Here is a 14,261-nt window from a genome sequence, read left to right as displayed (position 1 = left end):
TGTGAGTGTGGTCCTAATTGTTTGGTACCTGGCCCTGGGGTGATTTGGTTCAGGGGAATAGTGACTGCGTGTGTGTGTGTGTGTGTGTGTGTGTGTGTGTGTGTTAGATAAAGAACGGGGTTGGGGGCATCAGAGCTCAGGATTGGTCAGTTTGCATATCAAAGTCACTCTCACAGGCAAGTTGTTTGTTATCTCCGGGAATTAGCTAACCCCAGGAGGGGCAGTCCCTCCTCAGGTCTGAAAGGCCCCAACACGCCAAAACGTCATGAAATAAAGAAAATTTTAAAATGTGATAAATACAGTAGGCCGGGAGACTGGGCGTCCTCCGTATCTACCCCGAACACCCGAATTATTGGGATACTTGACGGCTTCTGGGCCTCCTCGCAAAGTCAGGCAGTTTAGGACTCAGTATTCTGAGCTCTAAGTATTTACAGAAGTCATTCTCAACATGTCAGCCCAGCTCTCTTGACCCAGAGCAGTTCTTTGCTTTTTCAGGAAACAAACGGGATGAAAAGTGCTGGGCCGGGACTTCCTCCTCAGGGTGTTTGACAGGGACTGACGCACTCTAGGCCCTTTGAATGCGGGAAGTCCAAGACACACCCAGTCTTGATTGTACTTTCTTGAACGCTGAACGCTGGAGCGTAGGTAAAAGGACAGAAGGAAAAACATTCCAACATGAGGGACCCGCTGACAGATTGCTCGGTGAGTAGCTCCGTGTGGTTTTGCGCCTGTGGGTGAGAGAGCGGCCTTAGAGGGCTCAGTTTATATATTAATGGGTTTAAACTTAAGGAATTTGAGACATTCTGAGGACAAACGTGTTTAGACATTGGCTGTGATACAAAAGTCTGGTGGCTTTTCTTTGGCTCGATTGTAAACAACCCTTTCTAGCAAATGACAGGGCAGGTTAATAATTGTCATCTTTTATTCTCATATTGTTGGAACAACTTTGAGTGGGTATAGTATCATATTTGCTTGCAGATGTGGCTGTTTGGAAAACATTCTGAAGACAGACGCCCAAGGGGCCAACATGGTGTGGAGAGTGGCTACCCAGATGCTCAGAACCCGCAGGCAGCTTAGGGCTCTGTGAATGAAGTCTGGATGGGAGGTTTTGGCATATTTCTCCATATCCTGTAGCGTCCAGAATCGTAAGGCCTGCAAGTGGAAGGACAGGCGCCCCCATCCTGCCCGGCCTCCAGTTGTTCTCAGACTGGTCTCCCAACATGTGTGTTTAGTTCTGGGAATGTTACCAAAAACGGAAGATAGGTCAAGAGTCCGAAGATGGTGTGAGGTTGTCAACAGCAATAGCAGAGGTGAAATTTAGGAAATAAGGAGCAATTGAAATAAGGCACGTGGCCGGGGGTGGGGGGTAGTGGTCCTATACAGTGGACGTAAAATAATCTAGAATCATCAGGGTGTTAGCTCAGTAAAGGGTGGCAGAAAACCAAGATCGGTCACATCAGAAGCAAGGAGTTGCATTCATCCCTCAAGTATTTTATTTAAAAAAAAAAAACCCTAACAATAACAAACTGTAGAAAAGCAGATCAATGAGGGCTGCAGGAGAGCCATAAAGAAGAAGAGCGGCAGGGGATTACTGGTTACATTTTTGTTTCCACAATGGACAAGCACAGGTTTAAAGAAGGTGGAGCTGTAAAGGCGAGCCCACAAAATGAGTTCATGAATCAGATGGGCTAGATGAGATGAAGAGCATTGGCTGGTACTATTAATAATGACCGTGTAATAGCAGGTTCTGTCTACTTTCATTTTTTAAATGCAAAAGTAAATATGTGTCTAACGTAAAAACAAATTCCAACAATACAGTTGTATATAGATTCTAAGATGGAAAATTCTCCCCCTCCGTTTCCTCCTTCCCAATCTTTTCTCCATTGGGAGGTACAGACAATTAAAAAAAAAAAAAGTCTTTTATTGTTCATGTATTTGCTGTTTATTTTTCTTTCTCTGCATTTGCCCCCTTACCAAATGCTGCCTCCTCTCCTTTCTTCCCGCCAATACCCTGATGATGTTTTGGCATGGGGGTGGTTGAGCAAGGCAGGGATGGGGTAAGTGGAGGCAAAAACTGGACAGCAACAGTCACCCAAGAAGAAAGTCATGACCACATGAAGAGTGAGATAGAAGAGAGAGAAACTAGGACCAAGTTAAGTTAAGGGAACAACACAAACACAAACTAGTAGCCTGATGTCCTTTTCAAAGACTGCCTTCAGATCAGGATCTGGGAGACATGTTTTCTTCTGAGCAGCCCCCCAAGAGAACCTGTCACCACATGTGTGGGTCAGCTTCATGCTCCCTCCTTAACGTACTGAGGAGCTCTTTTCCCTCAGCCGAGCCGTCTCCCCAGGGACTCCCATCCTTGTCCACAACCTGAAGTTATCTCTCTGGGCCCGGTGCCATCGAAGGAGGTCTGGGGATCAAGGGGAGGCGGATACCCATCCCTTCAGCCAGGGTTCCCAAATCCTCTAAAGTCATGGAAGCTTTATTTAAATTTGCAACTGTTTCATTTTCAAGGGTTCACATGGATTTCCTGGTGCAGTTCTAGCTTGTGCTTAGGGAATAATGCTGTAAGAAGATAAAGCTTCATTTTGGCAGTAGAATACAACAAAGGAATGGACTGCCAAGGAAAGCTTCATGAAATACAGGCGTGGTTGTGAGGAAACCAAACAGAACCCAAAGCTTTAACCCACCTACAGAATGTTCCCATTCCATCCCTATGGCTGCATGGAACACAATTAATTCATAAAGTCTTAGCTTAACTATAGTTTTAAGCTGGTCTGCCCCAGGGGGTCCATGTATGAAAATCAGTGGTTACACAAAATTCAATGGGAAAAACATGTCCTCTTTGTTTCTACTAATCTAACTGAAATTTTAGAATTTACTTCAGAGGCACGTGGATGACTCAGTCCGTTAAGCATCTGTCTTTGGCTCGGATAATTGTCCCAGGGTCCTGGGATGGAGCCCTGAGCTGTGTGGCAGGCTCCCTGCTCAGCAACCCCCCTCGTGCCCCCACCTCATGCCTCCCCATGTCCCCCCCCCATGCCCTCCCTCATGCTCATGCACCTCTCTCTCTCTTTCAAATAAAAAGAAAAAATCTTTAGAATTTACTTCAATTCTGAATATAAGCAACAGACTTCAGTACTACCACAATGTCTGTGATTTGTAACCAAAAAAATCACAGATATTTTTATGTAATATCACAGGGGTTGCAGTTATCTAGAAATATTGTATATATTCCGTGTGATTTAGAAATTAAGTTATTCTGAAGACTTGTTATTTATGTTAATTGAAGAGCACATGTAATTTTTAAATATGTTTTAATAAATGTATATCAATATAATGTTTCTTTTGTAACCCTATGCTATTTTCTCTAATGCATTTTGAAAATATTCTGAGTAAAGTATAGATTTCACAACACACCCAAGAGAACCATAATACCAAAAAATATTTTAAAATCTCTTATTAAGTTCACGCTCCAGTGACCAAGATAGGCTAATAGCTGTCAGTGTCTATGCTCAAATTATTAGTTACCAGGGTCGCACAAAGATGGCCTAAATGTTGAATAGGCTTTTAACTAATCTTAAGCGTGTCAGAACTTATTTGAGGAAGATTTTGAAGTTGTTTTCACAAAGACACAGAATTGGCTCTGGGCCTTAATGTCTTGATGCCTCTGAGTTTAGCTTCTATACTTACAAAGAAAGGAAGGAAGGAAGAAAGAAAGAAAAGGAAAAAAGAAACTCAGTGAAATTTTCAAATCCAGGTGCAAGACAGTAGACAGGAATCAAACTATCTCCAAATGAAATGATCCAGCCATTTTTCTTCAAAATCAGCCCTTCCTATGAAATAAAACCATGGAAATCGTGGGCAAATAATGGGCTGTAACCAAGTTTAGGCTTTTACTCACTCTACAGTGTCCAGGTAGGAACCTGTCAAAGCAGGCATTCCGGGCTCCACATAGTCTATCCCTTCCCTTAACATCATCAGCTGCTGAAGCAGCACCAGCCAGGCTGTGGGACACCTCCTCTAGCCGCCTCACCTGCCAGTCTGGGTGACTCAGCCTGGGTCATGGGATGTTCACTTGCGCTAAGACAGAAGATAACCGTTACAGTGGTCCACGGCTTCTGAGGGATTCTGGTGCTTTGCACAGATAAGGAGGCAGGTTGGATCTGACCACATAGATGTCCTGTGGCCCACAACATCCCTGAGATAGGTGATATGTCCCCCACGTCTCACAGGCCTGTTTTCCTCCTCTGGAAAGTAAGAAGAGGAGATATGGAGTAAACTATGTTTTTTAGTGTTCTGTATCTCATAACTTATGATGGTCTGCCGTGGGGATTCCAGATCTCATCTAGACAGTCCCTTGGTTAGAGGAGCGGTGGTTTGAAATATTATCCCCCGTGAATCAGGATTCACATGAAATCAGTACCACCATGCCTGTCATAGGAAAGACATCAAACAAAAGCTTATTTGATTAAATATAAATGGAATATCACAGTTTATTTGATACTCTGAGGGTATCCCTGTCCAAAAACTTTCCATACTGCCATCTAGAATAGAAATGGACTTTTCTAGAATAACAGAATTTAACCTTCATCATTCAAATTGTGGAAAATCAGAAAGAACAGCTAGTCTGGGGTTGATACATTCTATATTGTTTAGAAGTTATCTGATTATTCCATGTGCCCATTACTTTGCTCCATTTTTGGACGACAACGTTTATACAACAGAATTTGCTTACAAATGCTGGGCAGAAATATCTTTTTAGACTGAATGGGAAAGGCCTGTTACCAGTTTTCTCGGTGAAGGGGTTTTTTACGGGCTCAGAAATGTCCGAGATATTCCATCACTAGCCTGAACTTCCTTTATCAGGGAAAAAATACATAACCTTTTTCCTAGTAATTAATGAGGCCAATGAGAGACAGCACGTTAATAAAAATTCCTATGGAGATGTAAGATCAACAGTAGGTTCTTTTCCTGGAATGAGTATTTGGTAAGGGTGGGGTATTTGAAAATTCAGTGGGTGGGGAAGGAACACCAAAAATCCACCTTCCATTTGATTTTGACTAGAGAAAACACTTCTTGTGTAGTTGATAACATTAGGAAGCCATTTGTACTGATCATAACACTTAAAGGTAACTATTACTCTGAATAAACCTAGTGCAATTCTACTGATTAGCTATTGATAAATATATATATTTCTGATAGTTTCTCTAATTGATTGGCTCACTTAATATTTCTAATCACGGCTCTGCCCGTACCTAATGAAATTACTTTCAGCTCTTTGGTGCTTAACTATGAAATAAAGGGATTAGACTTTAGTGATTTTCAAGCTGTGCTCCATGGAATCCCTCCAGTGGCCTCTCTGGTGGATGCAGTAGGATGGGAAGGAGAGGTGAGATCCAAAGGGATCCAAAGGTGACATAGATCCAAAGCCAAGGTCAAGAGATTTCATCACCTCAAAGTAGACATGTTCCAAGATTTTCTGATCTCTCTCTCTGTCTCTCACACACACACCACACACACCACACACACACACACACACACACACACACACACACACCAAGATGGTCCTGGGTTCTGCTTTGATATTTATGCAAGGCTGCTCTTTACAGATTTTGTCTTTAGGTCTGAGTAGATGGTACATGAAGAAAGGTACACAATGTCTGCTTCTAAAGAAGGGGTTATGCTGCACAAATGGGAGTATTCTTAATAACTCTTTTATGTATCGATGTCACCTTTATCGCAGGGGAGATCAGGGTTTGTCAGGGAGTGTCAGGTACATTGCATACAGGGTCAAAGATAAAGATCCTCCCCATTGCTGTGGTAACAACAGCCTGCTGTCATCTGATCACGAGGTTAACAACAACAGAATGTATTAAGTGGCTTCTGGACTAGCGTGTGCCTGGGTATCCTGGAATTTGGTGAATGGGTTATAGGTATACCTGGGACATGGACCTTGGCAATCCTTAAATTGACAGGATGTGGCTTGGGGGCGCTGCAGAGATCACAGGCCAGTTTCCTCTGCCTCAAACAACTTTGTCCATTTACCACACACTGTCCCAGTACAACAGATCATTTTCTTTTTTTATTATTTAGTTTATTAATTTTTAAAAATATTTATTTGCTTGAAAAGGAGTAAGCACATGGGGGAGGGGCAGAGGAAGAGGAAGAGAGAGTCTTAAGCAGACTGCACGCTGAGCGCAGAGTCCAATGAGGGGCTCGATCCTAGGACCCTGAGATCATGACTTGAGCCAAAACCAAGAGTTGGATGCTTAACTGACTGAGCCACCCCGGGGCCCCCAGTGATGATTTCCTAGGTGTGCCATGATGTGAGAACGTTAGGAAGTAACATAACAGGAAGTTATCTTCCAAAATCTAAAACTGGCAGGCCCAGGGTCAGTTGAAGCATAAACTATGCTTTGAGCGGCCTCTGCTTGAAAACGTTGAGTTTGGATGACTGGGGAAAGACAGGGACTCTCCACTTTCTCACAGGATCTCCAACTCCCACCAAAACAACTGAGTTTTGAACTGGCCTCCTAGAACTAGTCCACTGGAGAATGTACTTTAAAATAAAATAAGAAGCATTTTGATAGCTTGGTAAATAGAAAAATTCTCAACTGGTTCTGCTCATTTCTGCCTTGGCTAGGGGCAAGATTTCCCCTCCAAGCCCCCATCCTCACACATGAGGTCTGAGGTACCCTGTTGTCTCCCTGGGACTGACAGACACAGACTCCTCAGGTGATGGGGCTAGTGTGGGCCCGTCCCCTGGGGACAGCTCAGCTCACAGTCCCTTCCCTGCTCTCCTGGCTCTGCTGATGGTTCTTCTCCCTCCTGCTCTGAAGCCTCCAAAATCCTCTAATCCATGGGTCTGCTTTGTCTTCTTCCAGCCCCAGCCCTTGGCCTCATAGGTTTTCAGAGCAGGAGAACTCACTCACTCTGCAAACAGACGTTCCAATCTTTCTCTCTTGCATGTGGGCCCCTGGTGTTTGTGTTGGGTCTTTGTTTCTGCTTTGCTGTGGGCTGGAGAGCGAGGCAGATAGAACATTACATAAAAAACTCACAATTTAATACAGTGAGACATTTCTAAATAAATCAAATAGGAAAGCTAAAGGACTTATAAAGGAAACCATAAAATTTTATTGAACATAAAATAAGATTTGAACACATGAAAAGACTTACTATGTCCTTGGATGGGAAGTCTAAATACCATTAAAAAAAGCCCATTTCCACAAATTTATATATATATATGTAATGCAATTCCAATTAGGACCCCAACAGGGATTAAAAAATGTAATTAGATAAATCTTCATATGGAAGAATAGATACCCAAGTATAGCCAAAGAAATTATGAGAAAGAAAAACAGTTGTTTAAAGAGAAAGCAGGGGGCACCTGGGTGGCTCAGTGGGTTAGGCCTCTGCCTTCGACTTGGGTCATGATCCCAGGGTCCTGGGATCGAGCCCCGCATCGGGCTCTCTGTTCAGCAGGGAGCCTGCTTCCCCCTCTCTCTCTGCCTGCCTTTCTGCCAACTTGTGATCTCTGTCCGTCCAATGAATAAACAAATAAAATCTTAAAAAAATATATTTTTAAAGAGAAAGCAGAAGCAAAGTGTTAAATGTCTCTATAACTTAAGTAGTGAGTTCATAATGGGTATCATTTTTGCTATCTGTATCATTATTATTTTCTGAAACATAAAAATGTTTCATAATTTAAAATAAAAAGTTAAAAGATTGTGTATGAGTTAGAACTATATTCAGCTGCACATTTCAAAATCCAAAAATAAGAGTGGCCTTAAAAAATCCTATTATTTTATTTCTCTTACACAGAACATAAGTCCAAAAGTAGAGAGCTAAAGGCTTGTGTAGTGGCCCCCAGGACCATCAGGAACCCAGGATCTTTATCTCTTTCTGCTCTACTATCTTAGCACAGGGCGTCTATCCTCAAGATTACCTCATGGCATCAGCCATAATTTCTTTCTTTTTTTTCAAATTTAAATTCAATTTAATTAACATACAGTGTATTATTAGTTTCAGAGACAGAATTCAGTGATTTATCAGTTGCATACAGCACCCAGAGCTCATTCCTTCAAGTGCCTTCCTTAATGCCCATCACCCAGTTACCCCATCCCCACATCCACCTCCCCTCCATCAACCCTTAGTTTGTTCCCTATGGTTAAGAGTCTCTTACAGTTTGTCTCCCTCTCTGGTTTCATCTTATTTTATTTTTCCTTCCTTTCCCCTATGTTCATCTGTTTTGTTTCTTAAATTCCGCATATGCGTGAAATCATATGGCATTTGTCTTTCTCTGACAGACTTATTTCACTTAGCATAATACCCTCTAGTTCCATCCACATCGTTGCAAACAGCAAAATTTCATTCTTTTTGATGGTTGAGTAGTAGTCCATTGTATATAAATACCACATCTTCTTTATCCATTCGTCTTGTCAGTGGACACCTGGGTCTTTCCATAGCTTGGCTATTGCGGACATTGCTGCTATGAACATTGTGGCAACCATCATTTCTCGAAAGTTCAGGTGTCAGGAAAGAGGAGGAAGGAAACTTCACTGAAACCCCACACAAAACTCTCGCCCATGCTGCCCTGTGAAGCATTTAGTCACATGGCTTCCCCTAAGGGAGAGACACTGAGAAATAACTTTATGCCAGGGGCATGAGCCCTACTCAACATATACCTGTTTTCTTCTCACGATACTTCTGTGTGATTTGTGGGATGTTATTTGGTGATGTGGGAAGAAAATAAAAGGCTTAGGGGGAAATTAGTGAAAGTGTTTAGTCAACAGAGGAGCAAATAAAAAAGCTAAATGGTCTTAAAATGTTCCCTAAAACTTTCCCATTGTCCCGGTAAGGGGAGGAAGGAGGACTTATAATATCACATCATTCATATGCCAAATTATTTTTATGGAACTAAAAATGGCTTGATTGCCAAATAGTGATTTTACTCTCATGACTCGGAGGAGAATCATTTCCTCTCGAGAGCCTACACCTAAACCCCACTGTAGGGATGTTTTGCTTGCTCTGCAAAGAGGTTTAAAATCTGTAAATTATTTGCTGCAGTTGTTTTCAGAAAATCATATTTCAGCTGCCAATCCTTATTTCAGCTTTTTGGGACAAGTTGGAATATCTGGCCATCGTGGGCCACATTCCCTGGGTCCAGAGCAGTGGGGGCAGCTGTCTGTCCAGCTTGACCCTCCCCGCCCCCACTGCTCACTCATTCAGATGCTGACAGGTGCCTGCAGTCCCATGATTTTGCCAACCTTGCTTTAGGAGTTAACAATGTCTTTGTAAAGAGCTTTGCCCCCTGACCACTGTCCTTGAGCCCAAGGCGGTTTCAATGAAACCCCCTGTGTGTCTACCAAATCCTGCCCTGGCTTTCTGTGCTCAGTTCAGAGGGAAGTGAAACCACTGCATGAAGACAAAGGAATTTAGTATCTATAGAATGATTGTTTTCCTATTGCCTAGGTATTGGTTCTTTCCAGCCCTGAAGGTAGGGACCTGGTCAGGTCATTTCTTTAGGTTCTTTCCTTCTCCATGGCCCCATGTCCTCTGCTGGCTACTCTGCTCGCATCAGACACTGGGTCCTCCCGTGACAACTGAAAGGTGACCTTGGCCCTGAGGATTCAAGGATGTGAACCTGCCGGCTATGTAGTAGGTGCTCACTGAATGGGAGCTCTCAATGCAGTGCCCAACAGAGTGCCCCTGGAGCACAGAAGAGGCTGGCTCATCAGATGAGCAGAGCTACAGCATGGTACTTGTTTTGTAGAGAACTTCCATCCTCTTCTGTAAAATCTCATTTTGTTTTTTTAAGATTTTATTTATTTATTTAAGAGACTGGGAGCAGGTGGGGCAGAGGGAGAAGCAGACTCCCCGCTGAGCAGGGGGCCCAACTTGGAACTTGATCCCAGGACCCTGGGATCATGACCTGAGCCGAAGGCAGACACTGAATCAATTTAAAAAATGCAATGAGGTATCATACCTCCCAGATGGAAACTCTGAGGGAGGGCTCTTGGGACCGTTCCACCACCCAACTGAGCTACTGTGTGTCAGGAAACCTGCAGAATTCATTCACATTCTGTCCATCCGAACACTTAAAATCTATTGTCATCAGTGTCTACTTTTACAAATACGATTTTCAGGGGGACATTGTGGAGTTCTGAATTAAATGACAAAAGCTTTCCCTTGGAAGTCTTATGTCTGGAGGCTAAATTCATATAGAAATGAATTTCTAAAGGTTTATTCCTACATGTATAAAAGCTTGGGACGGGGAGCCTGGGTGGCTCAGTGGGTTAAAGCCTCTGCCTTTGGCTCGGGTCGTGATCCCAGGGTCCTGGGATCGAGCCCTGCATCGGGCTCTCTGCTCAGCAGAGATCCTGCTTCTTCCTCTTCCTGCCTGCCTCTCTGCCTACTTGTAATCTCTGTCTGTCAAATAAATAAAATCTTTAAAAAAATAAATAAATAAATAAATAAAATAAAAGCTTGGGACAACAAAAATGTTCAACTCCTCGTTCCAACATTCTTATTACTAGAATTAAATGAGATACAGAGGGACTAGGGAACATATTACTAACTCGTTACTCACTTGCATTTTCTTATCTCAGCCCTCTCACCATATTCACTTTAATGAGTTTGGGTTTTGACACCCAGAGATAGTATTGTGAAGTTTTGGGGGGAGACAGAAAATGATGACTCAAGATACCTACAGCAGAATGTACTTTGAACCATCCTGGGAACAAAAGAAGTGACAGGAAGTCAGACTTCAAAGTCACCCCATTTTGAAAAGTTCTCCAAGATAGTTCACAGCCAGGCGGAAGAGACTTAATCTTTATTTTAGGAACTCACCCAAAAGGTGTGCATCCCCGTAGCTGCACGATCATTTACAGTGACAGTCATCATCACAGAGCATGCTGAATTCAGAGGAGTTCTATTTTGGACGTGCTCATAACCCGTCTGTGCATCTTTTCTCTTTCAGTATAATAAAGTATACAAGAACCTAAAAGAGTTTTCTCAAAATGGAGAGAATTTCTGCAAGCAGGTCACATCCATTCTTCAGCAAAGGTACAGAGCGCGCATTTGCAATAAACGGTTCTTCCTCTTTAGTTGGAGCTAGCGATATGACTGCTGGAGTGATTACAAGCTGTCCTACTTTCCAGAACTCGGTGTTATATTTTGGTACTTGAGAGACTGATTTGAAGAGTGATTCTCCTCTGTTGCACATTTATCACTGGGGTACCATAATAATCAAGAAACAACAGGAAGTAACTCTGCGTGGGAAGGCTCAGTCAAGTCTCTTTTGACTCCTCAGACTAAGTTTATCACCCCCTCCTGAGGCACTCCCTATGCCTGCGTGTCCGCTGTTACTGTGCTTCCCACACTGATGGCAATTATGAGCTGACATTTCTGTCCCCCCGCTACAGGGGCAGGCTTGCTCATCTTTGTGTCCTGAGCTTTGAGAGTCTGGGCTTTTGACTTCATCAGTAAATGTCTGATGAATGAAAAGTAACCATTTTCAGTATCACCTTGTCTTTTTTTTTTTTTTTTTTAAGATTTTATTTGTTTATTTGACAGAGATCACAAGTAGGCAGAGAGGCAGGCAGAGAGACAGAGGGGGAAGCAGGCTTCCTGTTGAGCAGAGAGTCCGATGTGGGGCTCGATCCCAGGACCCTGAAATCACGACCGGAGCCGAAGGCAGAGGCTTAACCCACTGAGCCACTCAGGCACCCAGTATCACCTTGTCTTAAGACTAGATGTGATATGTGTCAAGTTGGTGACTGTGCTAAAATGAGCACCCTGAACTCAGTCAAGAAAGTTACAGAAGTTCCTGTTTTGAGTTGGGCCATTAAGGGTCTTCAAGCCATTTCCCCACCTCTAGACAGCTCTATAATAAACAACTCTAAAGAGGCCTCCAGAAGAGACTGCATATTCTTTTAAGGTAACACTTTCAAATTTAAAATAATTGCAAGTGTAGTAGACATGGGCCGATGGCCTCCTGCATTAGTAGGACAAGAACAGAGGAGAATATTAGCATCATCAGGAACCATACATGAGGCCAAGGAAAGATACAGGAAAGCCCAAACAGGCATTTATTAAAAGAAAAAACAAACCCCCCCAAAAGACCCACAAAACAAAAATAGGTTTGTCAAACAGAGTTGAAAGAGAAAAAATTAAATTCAGTTGCTTCTGTAGCCAATTGCCTTGATTCTGAGAGGAACAGGGAGGACTGATCTGAGAGGGAATCTCTTCCATAAGAATTTTTTTTAATTTTATTTTAAAATTTATTTTATTAATTTCAAAAGAAATTTTGAAATTTCTTTCAAAAGAAATTAATAAAATATGTCCAGTTAGCTATTATACAAATTCAACCCATTAGCTATGTGAGAAAGCATTTCACTCCTGCAGATCTGGAAGCATCTGTAAATATATTAGCCATGCATATGACCTGGATTAGAAACATCTGGGTTTTGATTATTTTGATGCACCTGTGTTCAAAATTCGTGCCCAGTAGAGACCTATGAAGACAGAAGGCAGGTGGTAAAAAATGCCTGGCAAACTGACTCAACAATGAACAGAATAAATCTGAGGCATTCACTGCCCCCAAACGGCCTTATTGCTCTTCCCTTGTCCAGGTCACTCCAACCCCTCCACCCTGCCACAGACATATCCACTTTATATATGATCAGAGCCTGCATTTCTTACCCGTGTCTCTCTTGAAGTTGCTTTCTCGGGCTACCATCTTTCCTAGATTTAGTCACACACAAAGCCTTCCACCCACATCATTCTAGAGCGTCAAACAAGCTCCAATGAAGTAAAAACGGTTGGGTAGCTAAGAATATTTCTCTCCATGGTTTTACCTTCTTATGGAGCAGAATTCAAAATCTGAAGATCTTTTTTTTTTTTTTTAAGATTTTTTATTATTTGATAGAGAGAGAGCACAAGCAGGCAGTGCAGCAGAAAGAGGGAGAAGCAGCCTCCCCGCTGAGCAAAGAGCCCCACTCGGTACTCAATCCCAGGACCCTGGGATCATGGCCTGAGCCAAAGGCAGATGCTTAACCCACTGAGCCACCCAGGCACCACCTAGAATTTGGAGATCTAAAGAATACTACTGGTTAGCAAAATTACATGCACTTTTCTGGGATAAAAACTATATAGCGTAAATACAAAAGGGGAATCTAATATTTTAACCCTCACCAGCAAATTTATGCTAGATATTAGGTCATTTATGCAATAGATGCATTTTGTAAAGCTAATTAATTAATTTACTAATTTTAAATTTTAGGTAGTCAATATACAGTACAATATTGGTTTCAGGAGTAGAATTCAGTGATTCATCAATTACATACAACACCCATTGCTCATCATAAGTGAGCTCCTTAATACCCCTTACCCATCTAGCCCACCCTCTACCCACCTCCCTCCATGAACCCTCAGTTTGTTCTCTGTTGTTAAGAGTCTCCTGGATTTTTACCGTGTGACTGGGACCTCTGCCCACCCAATCAAGCCTAATACCTGGAAGCCATCCATGACCCCTTGTTCTATCTCATCTCATGACTAAGTCATATTTCTTTCTTTACCACCTTTCATACCTATAGCTTTCTTCTCATTTAATGGCCTCTGTCATTGTTCTGGGGGAAAAAAATCTCTTAACCTAGTAGGTGAGGATAAGGTCACAGTTTATGAGCATGTGCCTTTGTCCTTTAAATCCAGTCTGTGATTGTGTTAAAGTGAACCTGATGACTTTGACATCAGGCATCTTGGGAGCTGCTGTGTGTTTCTGGCTAAGTCAGAGTTGCTACTACAAACAAAGGGAAACTACAAACTACAAACAAAGGGAAACTGAAACCACTAATTGGACAAAAGAAGCTAAGCATGACCATGAATTGCAGAATTTCCAGGCAAAATGATGTTTCAATAACAACTGCACTTTTTCATCATCACCAATTAGAACAAATTGGTAGGCAGCTGAGCTTGGCAGTGCAGCATTTTCTGGACTTAAAGCTTGATTGTGATGCTGTCTCTTGTAGCCACGAGTTAATGTGGACTTGCCATGCAGAACTACATTGCCATGGCTTTGTAAGCAAGATGTCTGGAACAGTGAGTATCCAAGGACAGTAGAGTAGTGTAATAACAAGAAAATAAACCCTTAATATCTTTCATTTATTTATTCACTCGATCTACAAGTATTTACTGCATGTATTTTATGTGACTGATACTCTTAGTTCAAAGAAGCCCCATTTGCTCCTTCATGA

General features: G+C 42.4%; 1 protein-coding gene across 3 annotated transcripts in view; it reads left to right on the top strand.

Moving 5' to 3' along the window:
* Positions 1–557: 557 nt before the first annotated feature.
* Positions 558–14,261, top strand: part of NOSTRIN (nitric oxide synthase trafficking) — a 57,308-nt gene continuing 43,604 nt past the window's right edge. The window contains exons 1-2 of one of the 3 annotated variants that reach the window (XM_080799325.1): positions 558–702; positions 10,988–11,073. In XM_080799325.1, coding sequence (XP_080655451.1) covers positions 676–702; positions 10,988–11,073 — 113 coding nt within the window. In that variant the 5' untranslated portion in view covers positions 558–675. The remainder of the gene's footprint in view (positions 703–10,987; positions 11,074–14,261) is intronic. The other 2 variants (XM_080799326.1, XM_080799327.1) reach the window with 2 other exon arrangements.

This window comes from Martes martes, assembly GCF_963455335.1.
Source record: "Martes martes genome assembly, chromosome: 3".
NCBI lineage: Eukaryota > Metazoa > Chordata > Mammalia > Carnivora > Mustelidae > Martes > Martes martes.
The sequence above is the reverse complement of the archived record's forward strand: the minus strand, read 5'-3'. Positions and strand labels throughout refer to the sequence as shown.